The sequence below is a fragment of the Acipenser ruthenus genome, chromosome 6 (assembly GCF_902713425.1).
Source record: "Acipenser ruthenus chromosome 6, fAciRut3.2 maternal haplotype, whole genome shotgun sequence".
In the NCBI taxonomy this organism is placed as follows: Eukaryota; Metazoa; Chordata; class Actinopteri; order Acipenseriformes; family Acipenseridae; genus Acipenser; species Acipenser ruthenus.
This window is the reverse complement of record NC_081194.1, coordinates 32,800,455-32,818,263: the sequence shown is the minus strand read 5'-3', so window position 1 is coordinate 32,818,263 and position 17,809 is coordinate 32,800,455. Positions and strand designations below refer to the sequence as shown.

At 38.5% G+C, this 17,809-nt stretch overlaps 1 protein-coding gene across 11 annotated transcripts in view; it reads left to right on the top strand.

Annotated features, from left to right (window-relative positions):
• Positions 1-17,809, top strand: part of LOC117411154 (serine/threonine-protein kinase MRCK alpha-like) — a 211,969-nt gene that overhangs the window by 133,271 nt on the left and 60,889 nt on the right. For all 11 annotated transcript variants that reach the window (XM_059025342.1, XM_059025341.1, XM_034018371.3 and 8 more), the window contains exons 6-13: positions 1,924-2,017; positions 2,500-2,700; positions 5,232-5,480; positions 5,971-6,050; positions 7,638-7,804; positions 8,595-8,717; positions 11,827-11,960; positions 12,630-12,872. In XM_059025342.1, coding sequence (XP_058881325.1) covers positions 1,924-2,017; positions 2,500-2,700; positions 5,232-5,480; positions 5,971-6,050; positions 7,638-7,804; positions 8,595-8,717; positions 11,827-11,960; positions 12,630-12,872 — 1,291 coding nt within the window. The remainder of the gene's footprint in view (positions 1-1,923; positions 2,018-2,499; positions 2,701-5,231; positions 5,481-5,970; positions 6,051-7,637; positions 7,805-8,594; positions 8,718-11,826; positions 11,961-12,629; positions 12,873-17,809) is intronic.

Sequence of the window (17,809 nt, the reverse complement as noted above, 5' to 3'; positions counted from 1 at the left end):
TCGTGTATCTCAATCACAACTGAGAAACGCATTAATAGTAAAATTGATTTAATTTACGTTTTTTTTCTGTGAAACAAATGGACTTTTAAATTGTAAGTCTCACGTTTTCATTTCAGAGTTTATGTATTTCGGTTTAAGAAGTATATATATTTTTTTTTAACACTGCATGAAAAGTGACATTTCATAAATTGAGTTGGGCCATGGTGATATATACTCTCTCTCTCTCTCTCTCTCTGAAATGTTATGTACAGCAATAGGAGGTCAATCTCAGCCATTGTTGTACTTGGATTCGTTCCAAACTTCTGGTTTGGTTTTGCCTTTCAGGCTTGTTTTTGTTCTGGGGAAAGCTGAACAGTTCCTCTGTTCATATAAAACCCTTTTTAGTATAAACAACTATTTAGGGGGAAAAAATGTATTTTAAATTCTGAAGCACTAGTGCGGGTGTCATTTTCTACTTCCTAATCATTGTTTGGATTTTCTGGCAGAATGGACTAAAACCACACCATGTTAAATTCAAATCTATGAATAAAGGCATTTTTCCCCCATTGTGATTTACTTCAGTAATCTTAACGGCCTTCACCGACATAAAGAACATGATAATACAGCATATTCAGATCTTGTACTATACACTTACGGTTCAAAACTCCTTTGGTGAAAAACTATTTTTCTGAAAAACCTGCTGCATACACTACAGAAGGAAGAAATATTAAGTGAAACTCCACGCACATGACATTTTCTTTAACCAGGTTTTTGTGAAATCGGTGATATCTGTGATAGAAAGATTAACTATGGACCAGGATGTCTTTGCCTAATGAACACCAAACCAAAGGTGCCCCAGCGTAATGCTGTCAATTTGACTTTTAATTTGCCTTTCACTCCAGAAATGTCAGTTTTAAAAAAAAAGTCGTCCCAGTGACAGTGACACTAGATTGAATCACTGCAGAACATAATTTATCAGGAGGTCCTGATGTCCTGTGAAAAATGAGGAGGTTGTGTTGTAGAATTCCTTAAGGATAAACAGTCCAGCCCTGTTTGCATTGAATTCAATTTCTCTGGGTGTTTTGTGTGACATTGAAGAGGCTGTTCTAATGTGGTGAGTTTTAGTCCTGTGTGAATCAGGATTAGTTCAACTAATAATAATAGACAGAATTGCACTTGTATATTGGGGTCTCCATATACTCAAGGGTATTTAAATAAAAAAAAATAAAAAAAAAGATTTGATTTTATAATATTTAGTGTAGCTCTACTTGTGATATCCTACTAAGTGTCCAGACTCTTGCCACTACCAGATACCAAACCCACTCCCAATATCAGAGTCCAAAGATTGGGGCCAAGCCTATCCCGAAACTCCTGACATATGGATGTCTTTTTTTTAAAATTTATTTTTATGTGTAACTTTGTGGTTATAAGACAGACTGTCAGAAAACCCCCCAAACTTTCACATCCTGTACAGGGCTGCTGGTAGTGTTTAGTAGTACATGCTTCCCAATTGCTACCCAGCTTTCTCTAGAGACACAATTGTAAACCACTGAAAAGTTTCCACTGAGAATTTATGGCACAACAAGGTAGCTTTTAAGACAAAAATAATAATTCTTTATGGTGCCATCCAGTAATTGTTTTCTGGAATTCGCGGTTTACTGGTTTGCTTGTTTTCTGTATTTTTTGTCATTCTTTTGACTGGTGCACTCTACATGTTTAATTGTTTGTCTCTGCATATTGCTGGTTATGGTTACTTGTTCTAGTAAACACTATGGTGTGAGGCTAACTAGCCAGGTATTTACAGTAGTTCTTGCAAATGGAGGTGAACAGAGTAGCCTTTGCTTGAAGCTATATATGCAGCAGATTTCTGATTTCAATGTATGGCTGATTCTCTTCACTCCTTACTGCTCATTTATCAGATAAATACTTAATTTATATTTTTAGGGACATCAAACCAGATAACATTCTCATGGATATGAATGGACACATTCGGCTTGCAGACTTTGGTTCTTGCCTCAAACTCATGGAAGATGGAACAGTAAGTGTGGGAGAATACAGACAAAGGTTTTAAATGTATAATGGTTACTGTTTTCATGATTTAATACTAACCAGTTATGTGTTTATTTCTGGTGATAGACCAAATTATGAGTGCATATACCTTCAAACAAGTCTAATAAATTCAGAATGTGTTTCTACAATGTTGACTGCCAATTCTAGTAAAAATTCTACTTTTGTACCAGTCTTGGCAGGCCTAATTGAAGAAACTAAAATGAAGAACAAATGGCCCACCCAGTCTTTTTGCATTGTAGTAAATAATTAAAATGTGTGGTACCTTTGTACCAGCGGGACAGATTGCTTGTTAAATGGGTATTCATGCATGCAGGTGTTTAGTGAGTTAGGGGTAAGAGTGAGGTAAAACAGGCAACACATGCCTGGGATACAATAGTTACTGTCCTTACACAGACTTATTCTAAAGTTCGAATCCAACATCTTAAGCTGATATCCTTTTCCCCAATGCAGGTTCAGTCTTCAGTTGCTGTGGGAACGCCAGACTACATCTCCCCCGAAATCTTGCAAGCGATGGAGGATGGCAAGGGGAAGTACGGCCCTGAGTGTGACTGGTGGTCCCTGGGCGTCTGCATGTATGAAATGCTTTATGGAGAAACTCCCTTTTATGCAGAATCCTTAGTAGAGACATACGGCAAAATAATGAACCACAAAGTAAGTGATATATGCTAACTGTAACCACCAGATACTGATGAGGCTGGCCTGTGTTAATGCTTTGAACTGTTTCGCATGTGGAGATGTTTTTTCTCTTGCAACATACAGTGCCTATAGAAAGTCTACACCCCCTTGAACTTTTTTCACATTTTGTTGTGTCAGTGCCTCAGAGTTTCATGCATTTGAATGAGGATTTTTTTCCACTTATCAACACACCATACTCCACACTGTTAAGGGGAAAAAAGTTTTTATTGAGAAAAAGATTATATATTAAAAATACAAAACTGAAAGATCATAATTGGATAAATCTCCACCCCCCTGAGTTAATACTTGGTGGAAGCACCTTTGGCAGCAATTACAGCTGTGAGTCTGTTGGGATAGGTCTCTACCAACTTTGCACATCTAGATTTTGGCAATATTTGACCATTCTTCTTTACAAAACTGTTCAAGCTCTGTCAAGTTCCTTGGGGAGCGTTGATGGACAGCAATCTTCTTCAAGTCATGTCACAAATTTTCGATTGGATTGAGGTCGGGGCTCTGACTGGGCCACTCAAGGACTTTTACCTTTTTGTTCCTTGGCCACTCCAGCGTAGCTTTGGCTGTGTGCTTTGGGCCGTTGTCATGCTGAAAGGTGAACTTCCATTCCAGTTTCAGCTTTCTTGCAGAGGGCAGCAGGTTTTCCTCAAGGACTTCTTTGTACTTTGCTCCATTCATTTCCCCTTCTGTCCTGACAAGTGACCCAGTCCCTGCCAATGAGAAACATCCCCATAACATGATGCTGCCACCATCATGCTTCACAGTAGGGATGGTGTTCTTTGGGTGATGCGCTGTGTTGGGTTTGCGCCAAACATAACGCTTTGCATTTAGGCCAAAAAGTTCAATTTTAGTTTCGTCAGACCACAAAACTTTTTGCCACATGGCTACAGAATCTCCTGAGTGTTTTTTTGCATACTTCAAATGGGATTCAAGGTGGGCTTTCTTGAGTAATTCTGGCCTTCTTGCCACCCTACCATACAGGCCAGATTTGTGGAGTGCTTGGGATATTGTTGTCACATGCACACTTTGACCAATCTTGGTCATAAAAGCCTGTAGCTCTTGCAAAGTTGCCATTGGCCTCTTGGTAGCCTCTCTAATCAGTCTCCTTCTTGCTCGGTCATCCAGTTTGGAGGGATGGTCTGATCTAGGCAGGGTCTTGGTGGTGTCATACACCTTCCACTTCTTAATAATCGTCTTGACCGTGTTCCAAGGGATATTCAAAGCCTTTGATATTTTTTTTTATGCCCATCCCATGATTTGTGCCTTTCAACAACTTTGTCCCGGAGTTCTTTTGAAAGCACCTTGGTGCTCATGGTTGAGTCTTTGCTTTGAAATGCACTACCCAGCACAGGGAACCTACAGGAACTGCTGAATTTATCCTGAAATCATGTGGATCACTACAATTTAACACAGGTGGAGGCCACTTAACTTGGTGTGTGATTTTGAAGGCAATTGGTTACACCTGAGCTAATTTAGGATTGCTATTACAAGGGGCGTGGACACTTATCCAACCAAGCTATTTCAGTTTTTATTTTTAATTAATTTTCTACAGATTTCTAGAATATTTTTTTCACTTGGAAGTTGTGGGGTAGGATGTGTAGATAAATGAAAAAAAAAACTATTTTAATGCATTTTAATTCCAGGCTATAAGGCAACAAAAGGTGAACATTTTGAAAGGGGGTGTAGACTTTCTATAGGCACTGTACATCAAATCCCTGCCTTTTTAAATGGAACAGCATCTTAGATCACAAACATAAATTACTTTTTTGAGTGACCTCTAAGTCTGCAGTGTTCTCTGTGTGCAACTTATTAGGGAATTTTGCTTACTGGATAATGAAAGCTCTTAGGTTGTCAGTTATCAAAAATATTGCATTTACTTGGCTGTTTGTATTTATGAATTGGATTGAAAAGATGATGGCATGGCTTAGTTGTTGGACAGTGATGGTAACTGGGAGCCAGCAGATTTTGAATCCTATCCCTGTTACTAATAAATGGTTGACCCTGGGCAGGTCCCTTCAGTTCACATGCCTCTGCTATCAGGTTTGATATTCACAATACACCATAGTCTAAACAAGAAATGGCACTGACATTTATGTATTATCCTTACAGGCAAGCTTTCATAATAGGTACTGCGTTTTTTATTATATTTATAAAAGGTGACTGGTATTAAGGAATATAATAAGATACAAAAGCTACAAAGTCTGATTTTTATTTAATCTCTGCTCATGCTTATGTTCTAGCATTTTGACCCACTACCTAGCAACATCACAAAATATTTGCCTGAGTTTAAACTCCTCAATTGTCACAGCCTTCTATATTTTATTGATCATCTCTGTCCTACATTTAAAAAAAAGGTTTCATTTAAAACTGCAGTTTATATAGTCATTCTTCAGTTAATAAGACGACAGCTACTACTACGACGACTACTACTACTACTACTACTACTTCTGCTGCTGCTACAGTACTACTATTGATACTGCTTCTTCTGTTTTTAGGAGAGGTTTCAGTTTCCAGCACAACTAATGGATGTATCTGAAAATGCCAAAGACTTGATCCGAAGGCTTATTTGCAGCAGGGAACACCGGCTTGGCCAAAACGGCATTGAGAACTTTAAGAAACACCCATTTTTTGTTGGCATTGACTGGGACAACATCCGAAACTGTGAGGCACCTTATATCCCTGAAGTCAGCAGTCCTACCGATACGTCCAACTTTGACGTAGATGATGATTGTTTAAAGAATTCCGTATGTGAACTGTTCTCTTTATATATAACTTTATTTTTGTAAAAAAAAATAGTTTAACATTTTAGTTCCTCTAGAGCTGTGTGTGTGTTGTGGGGGTGTAGGCATCATTAAGGGACAAGAAGACTAAGTTGGTGGTTCTTAATCTACAAAACCACAATATCCTGACCACCTAGAGTAAGTGGCCATGATTTTAATTACCTAACGTGCAAATAGGTACAGTATTATGATGATTATGCACATACTGTAGCTTGGGTTATTTTATAATAGTGGTTGGTTAGTTCTAACTGTATGTTTTGTAAAGAACAGATTGCTTACCTGTATGCAGGCAGGTTAACTAATCTTATGGTGGTCTAAAAAAAGAACTCCACTCAATTGCTATTGTGCCTAACCAATATCGGGTACCCCTAATATGCACATTTAAATAGGACAGTGTTAAAAGGGAAATCTGTGGAAATGTTACTGTATTTTATTTGATTATTTTATTCTTCAGGAAACGATGCCCCCACCATCACACACTGCCTTCTCTGGCCATCATTTACCATTTGCTGGGTTTACATATACTAGTAACTGGTAAGTATAGTGTTTTCTGATTTAGTGCACAGTTTGCAATTGGCTAAACTTTTTACAATAAATTATGGTTTAACTTTATAGACTGTCTGTCTTTTTGATCAGTATATTGTGATCCTTTTTTAAAAACTGTATCCTTTCTGTCTGAAGGTTTCAGGTCAAGTAACTCTTTACAATTTTGCTGTACAGAATGGTACCACTGTTGCAATAAAAGGCAGAATAATCTGATTAACACATCCCTCCTCCATTTATTTGATATATAATTTATGTCACAACAGTTTGGGACTGCCAAACTGCTGGTTTAGAACAGAATACAAAACAGTAATTGTTACAAGTTTTAGTCTTTGGAATCTCTTCGGAAGCGTGCATGTTCGCTTTCTATTCACTTTCTATTTGGGAAACTTATTATAAAAAAACCAAAATAGTCTGCACTGTAAGGAAATGTTTAGTATGTTGCCATTTACTTCCCATCTCAGGATAATTGTGTGCCAAAAACTATAATAACGAACAATGATAAACCTTTTTTTTAAAGCCAACATAAACATTATCCAAAGGGACTCTGGCGCTTTGCATTTTCTGTAGGCTCTTGTGTTTTCTTACTCCGTTTTTCTTTTGCAAGTAAGAAGTGTATCAATTTTTGATTTGAGAAACGATACACATGATAATCTGGATTTAATCTATCAAGCACTGAAAACAAATTCAACCAACCTTTACTAAGGAAACCTGCTCGATCCAAAACAGGCATGCATACAGGTGGATGATCATTTTGAAACCTATAGTCAGAATGTGAACTTTGAGCTCCTAAACAAGTATTTATGCACACTGATTTATTTAGAGATATTATATAATACCGGAAAAAAAAGAAACTGGCAGAAGGCGCAGATGTCGTTGTCAATCAAATCAATTCTGATTGTGATTCTAGTACCAGTATTACTACGAATATTATTTACAATCTAGCAACTATGAAGTACATTAAATACATTACATGTAAAAACATTTTTTTTTAAATTGCATGTCCACCCGTACTATTGACCTTCCCATCTTCTTGCAACTAAATGTATTATTTTTCTCAATAACAGTCGGTGAAATTCAGTGCTTACCCGGCATATTAACACCCCGCCTCTGCTCAAAAATGATTGGACAGCTGTCAGATCTTTCACTTTCCCATTGGCTACTCACTCGTCTTCAATTTTCATGCAGAATACCGTGAATGGCCTCTGCTTGCTTATGATTAGACAGCTGCATAAAACTTGGCAGATATTTGACTCTCCTATTGGTTAAACTTACTGTCAGTGACTGCAACTGAAACAGACACAGTTTATGTCCCACCCAGCTAACTTATGATTGGGATACCGCAGAGAAAATGCAGATATTCAATTGGTTGATCGTTGAAAGTTTTATTATCTTAAAAGGACATACTGTAGATGGCATGTGGACCATGGTGTGGTGTATTCAAAGTTACATTAACAGTTTTGATCTGGTCCTACAAGCTGCAATGCAACTGAAATGCAATATACCTGGACTGTATTTGTTTGTTTGCCCTGCCTGTGTCCTGCGATTCCAGTAATACATGTTTCCTTTTTTATTTAGTACTCTCTCTGACCGAGGCTGCTTAAGGGAGGTCTCCGGACCCACTTCAACAGAAACTGACATCAGAGTCCAGAGAAGTCTAGAAGATAGCTTAGCAACTGAAGCTTATGAGAGGAGAATACGACGTCTAGAGCAAGAGAAACTTGAGCTAAGCAGGAAGCTCCAAGGTGCAACACTTTTTATTGTTAAATTAGTTTATTTTACAAGTAAAATGTTTATTTTCAATAGCTTTACATACAATTTGTAAGGTTTGTTCCAATATTGAGTTAAGTCTTGTATTCCCCTATAACTGGATTCAGCTAAATTCACCCTTGCATTGTTTCCTCTCTCCAGAATGCAAGAATTCTCTGTTCTTAAAATAATGTAAGAATAACTGCATAAAGATTAGAGATGTCTACTAGGCTGCAATTCCTATAAGATTATAGTGCATGTTTGTGGCAACCAGTAAAATCTCTTTTTGTGGGCTGCTGAGTGGCACATCCAGTAAAGGCACTCCACCCGGAGTGCAGGATGCGCCCTATAGCTTGGAGATCACCAGTTCAAATCCAGGCTGGGAGTTCCCAGGGGGCGGCGCACAATTGGCCAAGCGCTGCCCGTGCAGGGAGGGTTAGGTCGGATGTGGAATCCTTGGCTCACCGTGCACCAGTGACCCCTGTGGCTGGCCGAGTGCCTGCTCATCTTCATCTCTCCCAAGTTAGTGCTGGGGTTGCAGTGTTGAATATTTGGGCATTCCAAATTGGGAGAAAATCGGGGCTAAAATAATTGCCGATTCCAAATAAAAGAAATATATATGAAATCACCCGGAAGAGTGCCTTTATTTTTCGGTGAAAGCAAAATATCGGTAGTAAAAAAATCACTTAATCACTTATTTTGCTTTCACCGAAAAATAAAGGTACTCTTCCGGGTGATTTCGTGTCAGAAGAAAGCTTATAACTTTAAATGAAATGTTTCTTTTAGAATCAACACAGACGGTTCAGGCGCTGCAATATTCCAGTGTAGATGGACCAGTAGCTGCAAGCAAAGAAATAGAAATCAGAAACTTGAAAGAAGAAATAGAAAAGTTAAAAAAACAGATTGAAGGTAAGATGAAATGTCTACCACCTAGCTACTACACATTCTATTTTAATGATCCAAACACAAAATACCACCACCCTTAAACTTGTATATCTGCTCTATCGAGGATATTTATAATGTTAAAGGGAGCTGTAATAAGATCTGCAACTGTTTTGTATGTCAATGTCATATGGTGTTATAGTTATAATATGACTTCTGAGTTTTCATTTAGAGTTGTTACCTTAATAGTGTTTGTTTTTTGTGAATGATTGGAAATTCTACCAGATTGAATTGACTGAAGGGCAAAAAACTGTGTTTTCTCTTTAAACAGTTTTTCCTGACATATATATTTGCAGTTACATGCTCGTGCAGTTAGTTTTATTTAAAAGGTATTGTACTATTAATATGCTAAAGATTCTGTTTAAGTATGTTGATATGGAGCCACTGTTCTAGTTGGTTCATTTGTTGTACCGGTACACAGTACAAAGTAACCTAAAAAAGGTTGTGGTGCTTGTTTGTGGCTGTGTCTTTGGCACAAGCACAGTACTCCTTTTAAGTGACCCCAACCAGTACTTTTCACTACCCACCTTGTTTGCTAAAACCCCACATTGAAAGGTGCAGTAAGGCTTTAAGATCTTATTAACATTACCTACTTTTACATAAATAAGGGTTCTGCAGATTTTACACAGTCTGTCATTTCACTTCCTGTGTTAAAGTCTAATTACCAAAGACCCTCAGCAATATCTGCCAAGTCTCATGTTGTGTGCTTGTTTTCAGATTGCATCTTCACAATACCCCATTTTATTAAAAAACAGATTTGTTTTAAAAAAATAATAATAAAATACCAAGCTAACCTTTACTACTTGAAAGCAAGTGGTGTTGCAGGAAGAACAACCCTAAATCAAAACATAATTTGTCAGGTCATATGGCATACATACTGTATCTACATAGCTAATGTTGAGGCTTGTTAAAATTCACCTTTGGTGAAAAATGACATCTGAAGCTGTTTTGTCAAATTCTTCACACTACAATCCGTCAGGGACCTCCATAAATCAGGACATATTATATGCCCAGTCAGCAGGCTAATGACAGCATAGCATGTGGATTAGATTTCTCAGGTCAAGGTTATAACTTTTTTTGTAGAAAACAAGAAGGAAACTTTAGGCTTTGCCAATAAAAAGAAAGAAATAAAGGTACAGATTTCTTTGCTTCTTTACCCTTCTAGTCTGAAATATTTCTTTGCAAAACATATTCCTGATTATTATCTTATTTTGTATTATGTCCAGGAACTCAAGTCAGACATTTCTGTCAAAAACTGCTCCATGTTTTGATGCAAATATCGATAGTATGCTAGCTGAAATTTGATACTTAAGGTACCAGCTACACCTGCTGACCTTAATGAAGAGGTGACTTGGTTTAACCCTTGTTCAAATGGCACCTGATGTGAAAAGAACAGCTAGGATTTGTCCAGTTTATCCTACAAATTCACAAGCTTTTTCATACATATGCGTAATCACTCAATGGAATCGTTAGTATCATGTATATATTTTAGCCATCATGTTTATTCTTTGTCTGTGGCACACAATACATTACCATAGTGATAGCTGTGTCCAGATAGCAAGCCCAAAGCATTTGTCTGTGAGAATACACCTTTATAAAGGAAAAACCAGCACCACAACAAACACTGCAATATAAAACAGCAGCCGATATCAGTCAATAACATTTCAAGAGAAAATGGAGTAGAAACATAATTCTCTGCGGACAATGCATTTAAATAGAAAAATAGCAGCAAAAAAAAAGTTTGGAAAATTAACAAAACCCTTTAAATCATCATGGGCACAATATATTTTCAGAGGAGAACAATGCCTATTGAATTACAGTACTTAGGTATTCTTTATTTCTAGGTTTCTAACATTTACAGCGTTTTTAACTTTTACAATACACATTTTGGATTAAAAGGCTTTGTGAATTTCCCCTACTTATTTATAGTGTTTTGAAGCTTCTTCTTTAAGTCTTTATCTTTAAACTAACGAGCTAGGATTCTTGCCTTGTTTGCTTTTTTAAAAACATATTTTCTGTGAGTTTGTCTGTGTTTTGATTGCTGCTGCCCACAGAATGTCACAGTGAATAAAATGCTTGCATCACCAATTCACTTTGCATAATTCTAATAAATAAATGGATACATGAATCATTGTAGGAGTCACAAGTAACTTATAGCTGCATTAATATCTATAATTCAGTTTTCACTCAATATTGCAGATCTCACAAGCAACACAATACCTTCACAATACACTTTCCATTCTAACCTGCAAGGGCAAACTCACATTTTCTATCATTTATTTCGAGCAAGAATATGTAAGACTGATCAGGTTTGTATGTGACATGTTATGTTGGTTCTAAAATTAGGATGAACATATATTGTAAACTCTTTTTTCATCCTGATTACTTGGAGCTGTGGATAATGTTATTGTTCATATTATAAGTCTTATGTAACAAGAGTAATTGAATTAGGCATATGCATTGCTTTAGATACAGGAACCCTAACACAAAAACAAATGATATAGTATATTAAAAAAAAAAAAAAAAGCTTTATTTGAACATTATGTGGTAAACTTATTACTATTACATGTTAATGATTTCAAGATAATGTTTTATTTGTTGACTATATGGGACACTATGTAAAATATAGTTAATATTTGCAGAATACACTTCCAGTTTCTCTAAACGTACAACCTTCCATTTCTTAATTTAGCAGTTTTAGAGTTGTGATCAAAGCAGGATAGCTAATTTTTTTAGCTAATCCAGTTTGTGTTTTTATAGCTTGTTTTGTAAAGTCCAGGAACCCTACCAAGTCTGAATTACTCAAATCATTTAAAATCCAAAACTGACAACTTTGATTTGTTGTTTTTATAATCCATATTCTGAAATGAATGTTGTTTATGTGAAATAGTTGTATTTCAGTTGCTTATAGTTTATGAACGTCATTCTGTATGTTTTATCTTTTAACATAGTCGAATCTGATCAATAATCACGTTTATGGCAGATTCTGGGTGCATTTGTTGAATAGCAAACTAAGTCTTGCAATGAAATGAAGTTTTTATCTTTTTTGTTTTATTTTCATTCTTGCCTGTTTTAGAGTCAGGCCAGTTGGAACAGCAGCTTGAAGAAGCCAGCCATGCAAGAAGAGATCTGGAAGAAACCTCCAGGCATGTGAAGGCATTTGAAAAGCAAATCAAAATGCTAAAGCAGGACAAGGATGATCTCTATAAGGTAGCTGGAGATTCATGATGGTTTTTCATAAATTGTTTACCTCCCTTCACTTAATTATTTACCATGTGAAATACAAATGTAAATAAATAGTTTGTTACAAAAGCGATTTATTTTATATTCTATGCTTTGATGTATTTGAAGTACTATAACTTTTCTTGTTCAATATTTTAAAACAAATATTTTACATATTGTTTAAAAAAAACAACTCTGCTACAGTAGTAATAATGTTGAATAATTAAATGTCTTTTTTTTTTTTTTTTTAAGTAATACTGTAGTAGGAGTTACATGATTTATTAGAGGGGAGCATATGGGGACAGATATTGAGGTCATGCAAGTTACAGCTAAGGATTGGAAGGGAAACCCCAGTTGTCAGTCTCTCTTCACTTCTGCAAGCTGCACTTAAATCAATTCATACTGTATATTTAAGGTATACCCCACACTTTGAAGTAATCTGTAGTTTGTATCTATCTTGCCCCGCACATGTAATTGAAAACTGGATTATTATTATTTTTTATTAAACCAGCATTCCTTAAACCAGAGGTGACAATTGACCACCATTAGCAACACATGCAGTTTCCACTGTTGGGTCGAGTATGGTGTAGAAAACTTGCTGAAAAGCTATACAATCCATATAGCATGGAATTTAGCATTCAATTTGTTTTGTCTTAGGAACTGACTGATACAAGTGAAAAGCTAAAATCCCAAACCAAAGAGCTGAAGGACGCCCACACCCAGAGGAAGTTGGCCATGCAGGAGTTCTCAGAGATAAACGAGCGAGTCACAGACATGCGCTCCCACAAACAGAAGCTTTCCCGGCAGCTGCGGGACAAGGAGGAGGAGATGGAGGTGGTGCAGCAGAAGGTGGAGAGTTTGCGGCAGGATGTCCGCAAGGCTGAAAAAGCTAAGAAGGAGGTAGGCCTCAACTAAGACTTAGTAACAACTTTAACAGCATGATTCTTTTCCAATCAAATTAGGTTATGGTGGCAAAGTGGTGAGTGAATACAGGTCCGTGCAGTGCAGAGTGGATACAAAACAGACAGACAATGATTTCCAGGTGCAAGGGTGTTTATTGATTTAATTAACAATGTCCAGAGCCTTATGGCAAACACCTGTAAATAATAATGATGGAGTGATACAGTGGCGTGTATCACTCGGTATTTGTAAATCCCTGGGTTTGACCCGTAACCAAAAGTCCAGTTTTACACACCAACACAAAACACAAACACAGTTCCTAGTGATAGTGAATGAGTGCAAGTGATGTATTACAGTTCTCTGTGAAATGCAGGGGTGAAAGTGATGTCCGGGTTTATGCTGGCTTCTGCTACAGCTCCGGATCGTGTTATAGGTAGTCTAGTTTAAAACAAACAGACAGTTATAACAAACAGTAACAGACAAAACAAACTCACGGTTTACAATACAGTAACACAGGCTCCTTGTAGGTTGTCTCTAACCATTTACCAAGGAACAGATCACGTACGCTGTGGAATAAATTGTTGTGCCATTTAATTAAGGGTACTCTGTTTCTCTTATACCGTGCCCACACAGGTCAAGAAGGAGATCTAACACCAAGAATCATTCGATCTCTGTCACAGTTATACAGTAATGATGGGTTACAATAGGGAATCAAACGTTTTGTCCGGCAGAATTATATATTGCCAAAATAACTGTCTGCTAGCATTAAGGAACTTAAAGGGTATTACAGCATTTTTTATTTTGGCATCAACTGTGAAATGGTAGCCTGTATGGATTGCACAGCAAGGAGTACTGACCATCACCATCTAAACCACAGTCACCTTGGAATGTGACATTCGCATGGGGAAATTACTATTTATCTGCTTGACTTAAGTATTTATTTTATTTTATTTTATTTTTTAAAATCTAAAATGTGCTCAAATAAATCGGTTCTTGCTTTAAATAAAGTTACATTAGATAACAAGGCCAAACCAGAGCACAAAATACAGACCGTCAAGTGAACAAAAAAATAGTGATATTGTATGGATGTTATAAATGTTCTGTGCAGAGTAGTTGGCAGAGGCTCCTTGCTGATGTCCACCTCAAATTGAGGCTACACCACAGAGTTGTACACCTTGCGGTACTCCTCCACACTCAGCCTATGGATCTGCAGGGGTTCATCCAGCCTACTGGGGAGCCTGGCACAAGATCCCTGGCCAAGTGCCTGAATCTCGGGGCCTCAGATCTGTAATGAGGGCAGCATTTTTAATGTATCGCTCTTCCAGACACTCTCAGGTGCTTCAGTTCCTTCTGCAGCTCCACTCCACTTGTGCCTCTCCTCCACCTAGGACAACATACAGTGCCCTCCATAAGTATTGGGACAGTGAAGTCAAAATTGCTATTTTTGCTGTACACTCAAGCAATATGAAAATACGAGTAAAAGATTAATATGTGGCAAAAGTACAGAATGTCACCTTTTATTTCTGGTGGTTTCAAGACATACATGTTTTATCAACTAAGAATAACAGCACTTTTAGAGTTCCACCCCCTCATTTTATATGAGCATAAGTATTGGGACAATTCAACTTAAAGCAAATATAAGCTAGTATAAAAGCTAGTATTTAGTCGCAAATCCCTTGCATGCAATAACAGCAGTGAGTCTGCGACCCATTGACATCACCAAACTCTTGGTATTGTCCTTTGAGATGCTTGGCCAAGCCTTTACTGCAGCCATTTTCAGCCGTTGCTTGTTATGGGGAGTTTCTGACTTCAGTCTCCTCTTCAGCAAGTGAAATGCATGTTCAATCGGATTTAAATCAGGAGATTGACTTGGCCAATCTAAAACTTTACACTTTTTTCCCCTGATGAACTCCTTGGTTGCGTTGGCAGTGTGTTTTGGGTCATTGTCCTGTTGCATTGTGAAGCACCGCCCAATGAGTCTGGTGGCATTTTCTTGTACATTGGTAGCCAAGATGCTTCTGTACACTTCTGAAGTCATTCTGCTGCTGCCATCGTTGGTTACTTCATCAATAAAGATGAGTGAGCCCGTTCCAGAGGCAGTCATGCATGCCCATGCCATGACACTACCTTCACCATGCTTCACAGATGAGGTGGTATGCTTTGGATCATCTGCAGTTCCTTTTTTTTCTCCACACTTTTGCCTTCCCATCACTTTGATAAAGGTTCATCTTCGTCTCATCTGTCCATAAAACTCTGTTCCAAAACTCTACTGGCGTTTCTGTTTTTGGTGCTGATCAGAGGATTGCGTCTTGCAGTGTAGCCTTTGTAATTCTGCTGCTAAAGTCTTCTGCGAACAGTAGATTGTGACACTTTCACCCCATCATTCTGGAGTTTGTTGGTGATTTCACTGACACTTATTTTAGGGTTGTTTTTCACAGCTCTGGTCATTTTTCTGTCATCAACTGCTGTTGTTTTCCTTGGCCGACCTGGTCGTTGCCGATTGCTGAAGGCATCAGTGGTTTCTTTCTTTTTCAGGACATTCCAAACTGTTGACTTGGCTATGCCCAGCTTTTGTGCTATGGTTCTAATTGAGCTCCTCTTTTCTTTTAGCATCCAAATCGCTTGCTTTTCTTTCATAGACAGCTCCATAGTCTTCATGCTGGATTGCCTACTGACACCAAACGCAGACTCCAAAGGCAAAAGCAAAGGATAGAACTGAGACTACACATTCACAGCTCTTTTATGTGTGAACAATCAATGCAACAGGAAACACCTGATCAATTAGAAACACCTGTGCGCAAAATGTCCCAATACTTATGCTCACATAAAATGGGTGATGGAACTCTGAAAGTGCTGTTATTCTTAGTTGGTAAAACATATATGTGTTGAAACAGCCAGAAATAAAAGGTGACATTCTGTACTTTTGCCTCATATTCATCTTTTAATCGTATTTTCATATTGCTTGAGTGTACAGCAAAAATAGCAGTTTTGACCACTGTCCCAATACATATGGAGGGCACTGTACACTGTATCTATGAACCTTACACAGATCTTTTGTATCTGTTTACAATATCTACATGTTATACCATACAATAGACTTCTCGCCGAATCTCGCTATACTTTCCTAACTCGGATACTAAAATAAACCCCAAAAGATAGGCCTATGTGGTGTTCACTGTTTTCCTGCCCCATTCTATACTGTACCTCTTGGGAGTAATCCTGCCTGTGTTTGGAGCGTTTCCTTGTTGGCCAGCACTGGCCCTGGCTCACAGGGTTTTTCTGAATCTGTGGGTCCCAGCTGCTGGATAGGGACACACCTGACTTTTTAGAGGATGTAGGGGAGGCTGCTCTAGGCTTTATCACCTTCAGGAGCAATGTAATTGAGTTGGAGTTGTTGGGATCACTGAGGTGACAGCTTCCCAGAAAGTTTTCTTACATCTTGAATATTATTTGGTGAAGACTCCCCACAAAGTAATCCTCAAATTGTCTGTTTGGTAAAATTGTCCTGCATAAACTGTAGTGTCCTCCAGCACGATGCAGTTCCAATTTCTGTTCATATTGCAAACCTTAAATATCATTGTATTAATGGACTACTATAAAAAGGAAGGACATGTAATGATCTCACCTTCTCCATTATGAAAGGAATAATTGTTTTAATTGTTTATAGATATTTTAAGAAACAAGCTAAAGCTGTTGAGTTTCCTATGTTCTAAATTGAAATATGTTTTTATGTTTATGCTGGTTACTAAGTGCTTTAAAATCCTAGAATGTTTCTGATACAGCCTACAGTCTAGAACAGTGGTTCCCTTTCAATTCGAAGATGACCACCAAAGCATACTTATGGGATATGCCTGCCTATTGGTAGGTATTCACTGAGCTCTTTATATCAGAGCTGCACATAGGCCCCTTCCTGGGGTGACGTCCTCGGTCCCGTCTACCGAGGGATTAAACAGTCAGCCCACAGAAGCCGTGTTCTCTTTTTGCCTCTCAAGATGGTAAGGTAAGACCTCTGTGTTTAGCAACTGAGCATATTTTGAAAGAGCTTTTCCAAGTCGACTGCAGTTCCCCTGCATTCGTGCTGAAAGCTGGCTTGCCGCTTTCGTGGAATCAGCAGCTCTAAAATAAAGCCTCTTTTTTCTCCTTTCTTCAGCAGCCTGCCTTGCTTGCGTTGCAGGCTGACTTTTTTACTGTCTGTCGTATGTGTGCGACTGCCTGTGCAGTATTGATTTAAAGGAGTGTGTGTGTCTTTTCAAGCCTACATTCTTGGGGAGAAAGCAGTTCCTCCACTGGGGCTAGGCTTTGCTTTACCCCATCCGCTGAGTGATTCCGCCAGCTGTCGTGTGTGCAGTTGGGCGAAATATAAATAAATAAATAATTTGTACTGTTGTTGTTGCGTATCCAACTGTGTGTTGTCCCGATCGCACAACCCCGCTTTGCCTGCGTTGTGCTGTGGATTGGCTGCAGTGCAGTTAAAAAAAAAAAAAAGGGTGTTCTCCCCCTATTGTTTTTCAATTCGCCCACTGCGGCTTTAGCCTGTGTGTCACCCTGGTGTATGTTGTGCGCTGACCAGGTCTGTGACTACATGCGGTCAGGGTAGGCACCGCTGCTTTAGCTGCCCCCTGGTGCTTCGGTACCTTGGTGCACGCTCAGCCTTTGGTACTTCGGAACCTCGGTGCACACGGTGCTCGGTGCACACGGTGCACATGGTGCTCGGTGCACACGGTGTTTAGTACCTCGGTGTGCATAGCGCCCTTGGTGCTCGGAACATCTGATGCACGAGGTGCCTGGTGCGCATGGTGCTCGGTGCATGCTACGTTTATTACCTATGTGCGCATGGCGTCCTTTTTGCACTCTGCGCCCAGTGCACGCGATGATCTGTACGCACGGTTCTCGATGTGCACGGTGTTAGTACCCACATGTGCATACCGCCCTTGGTG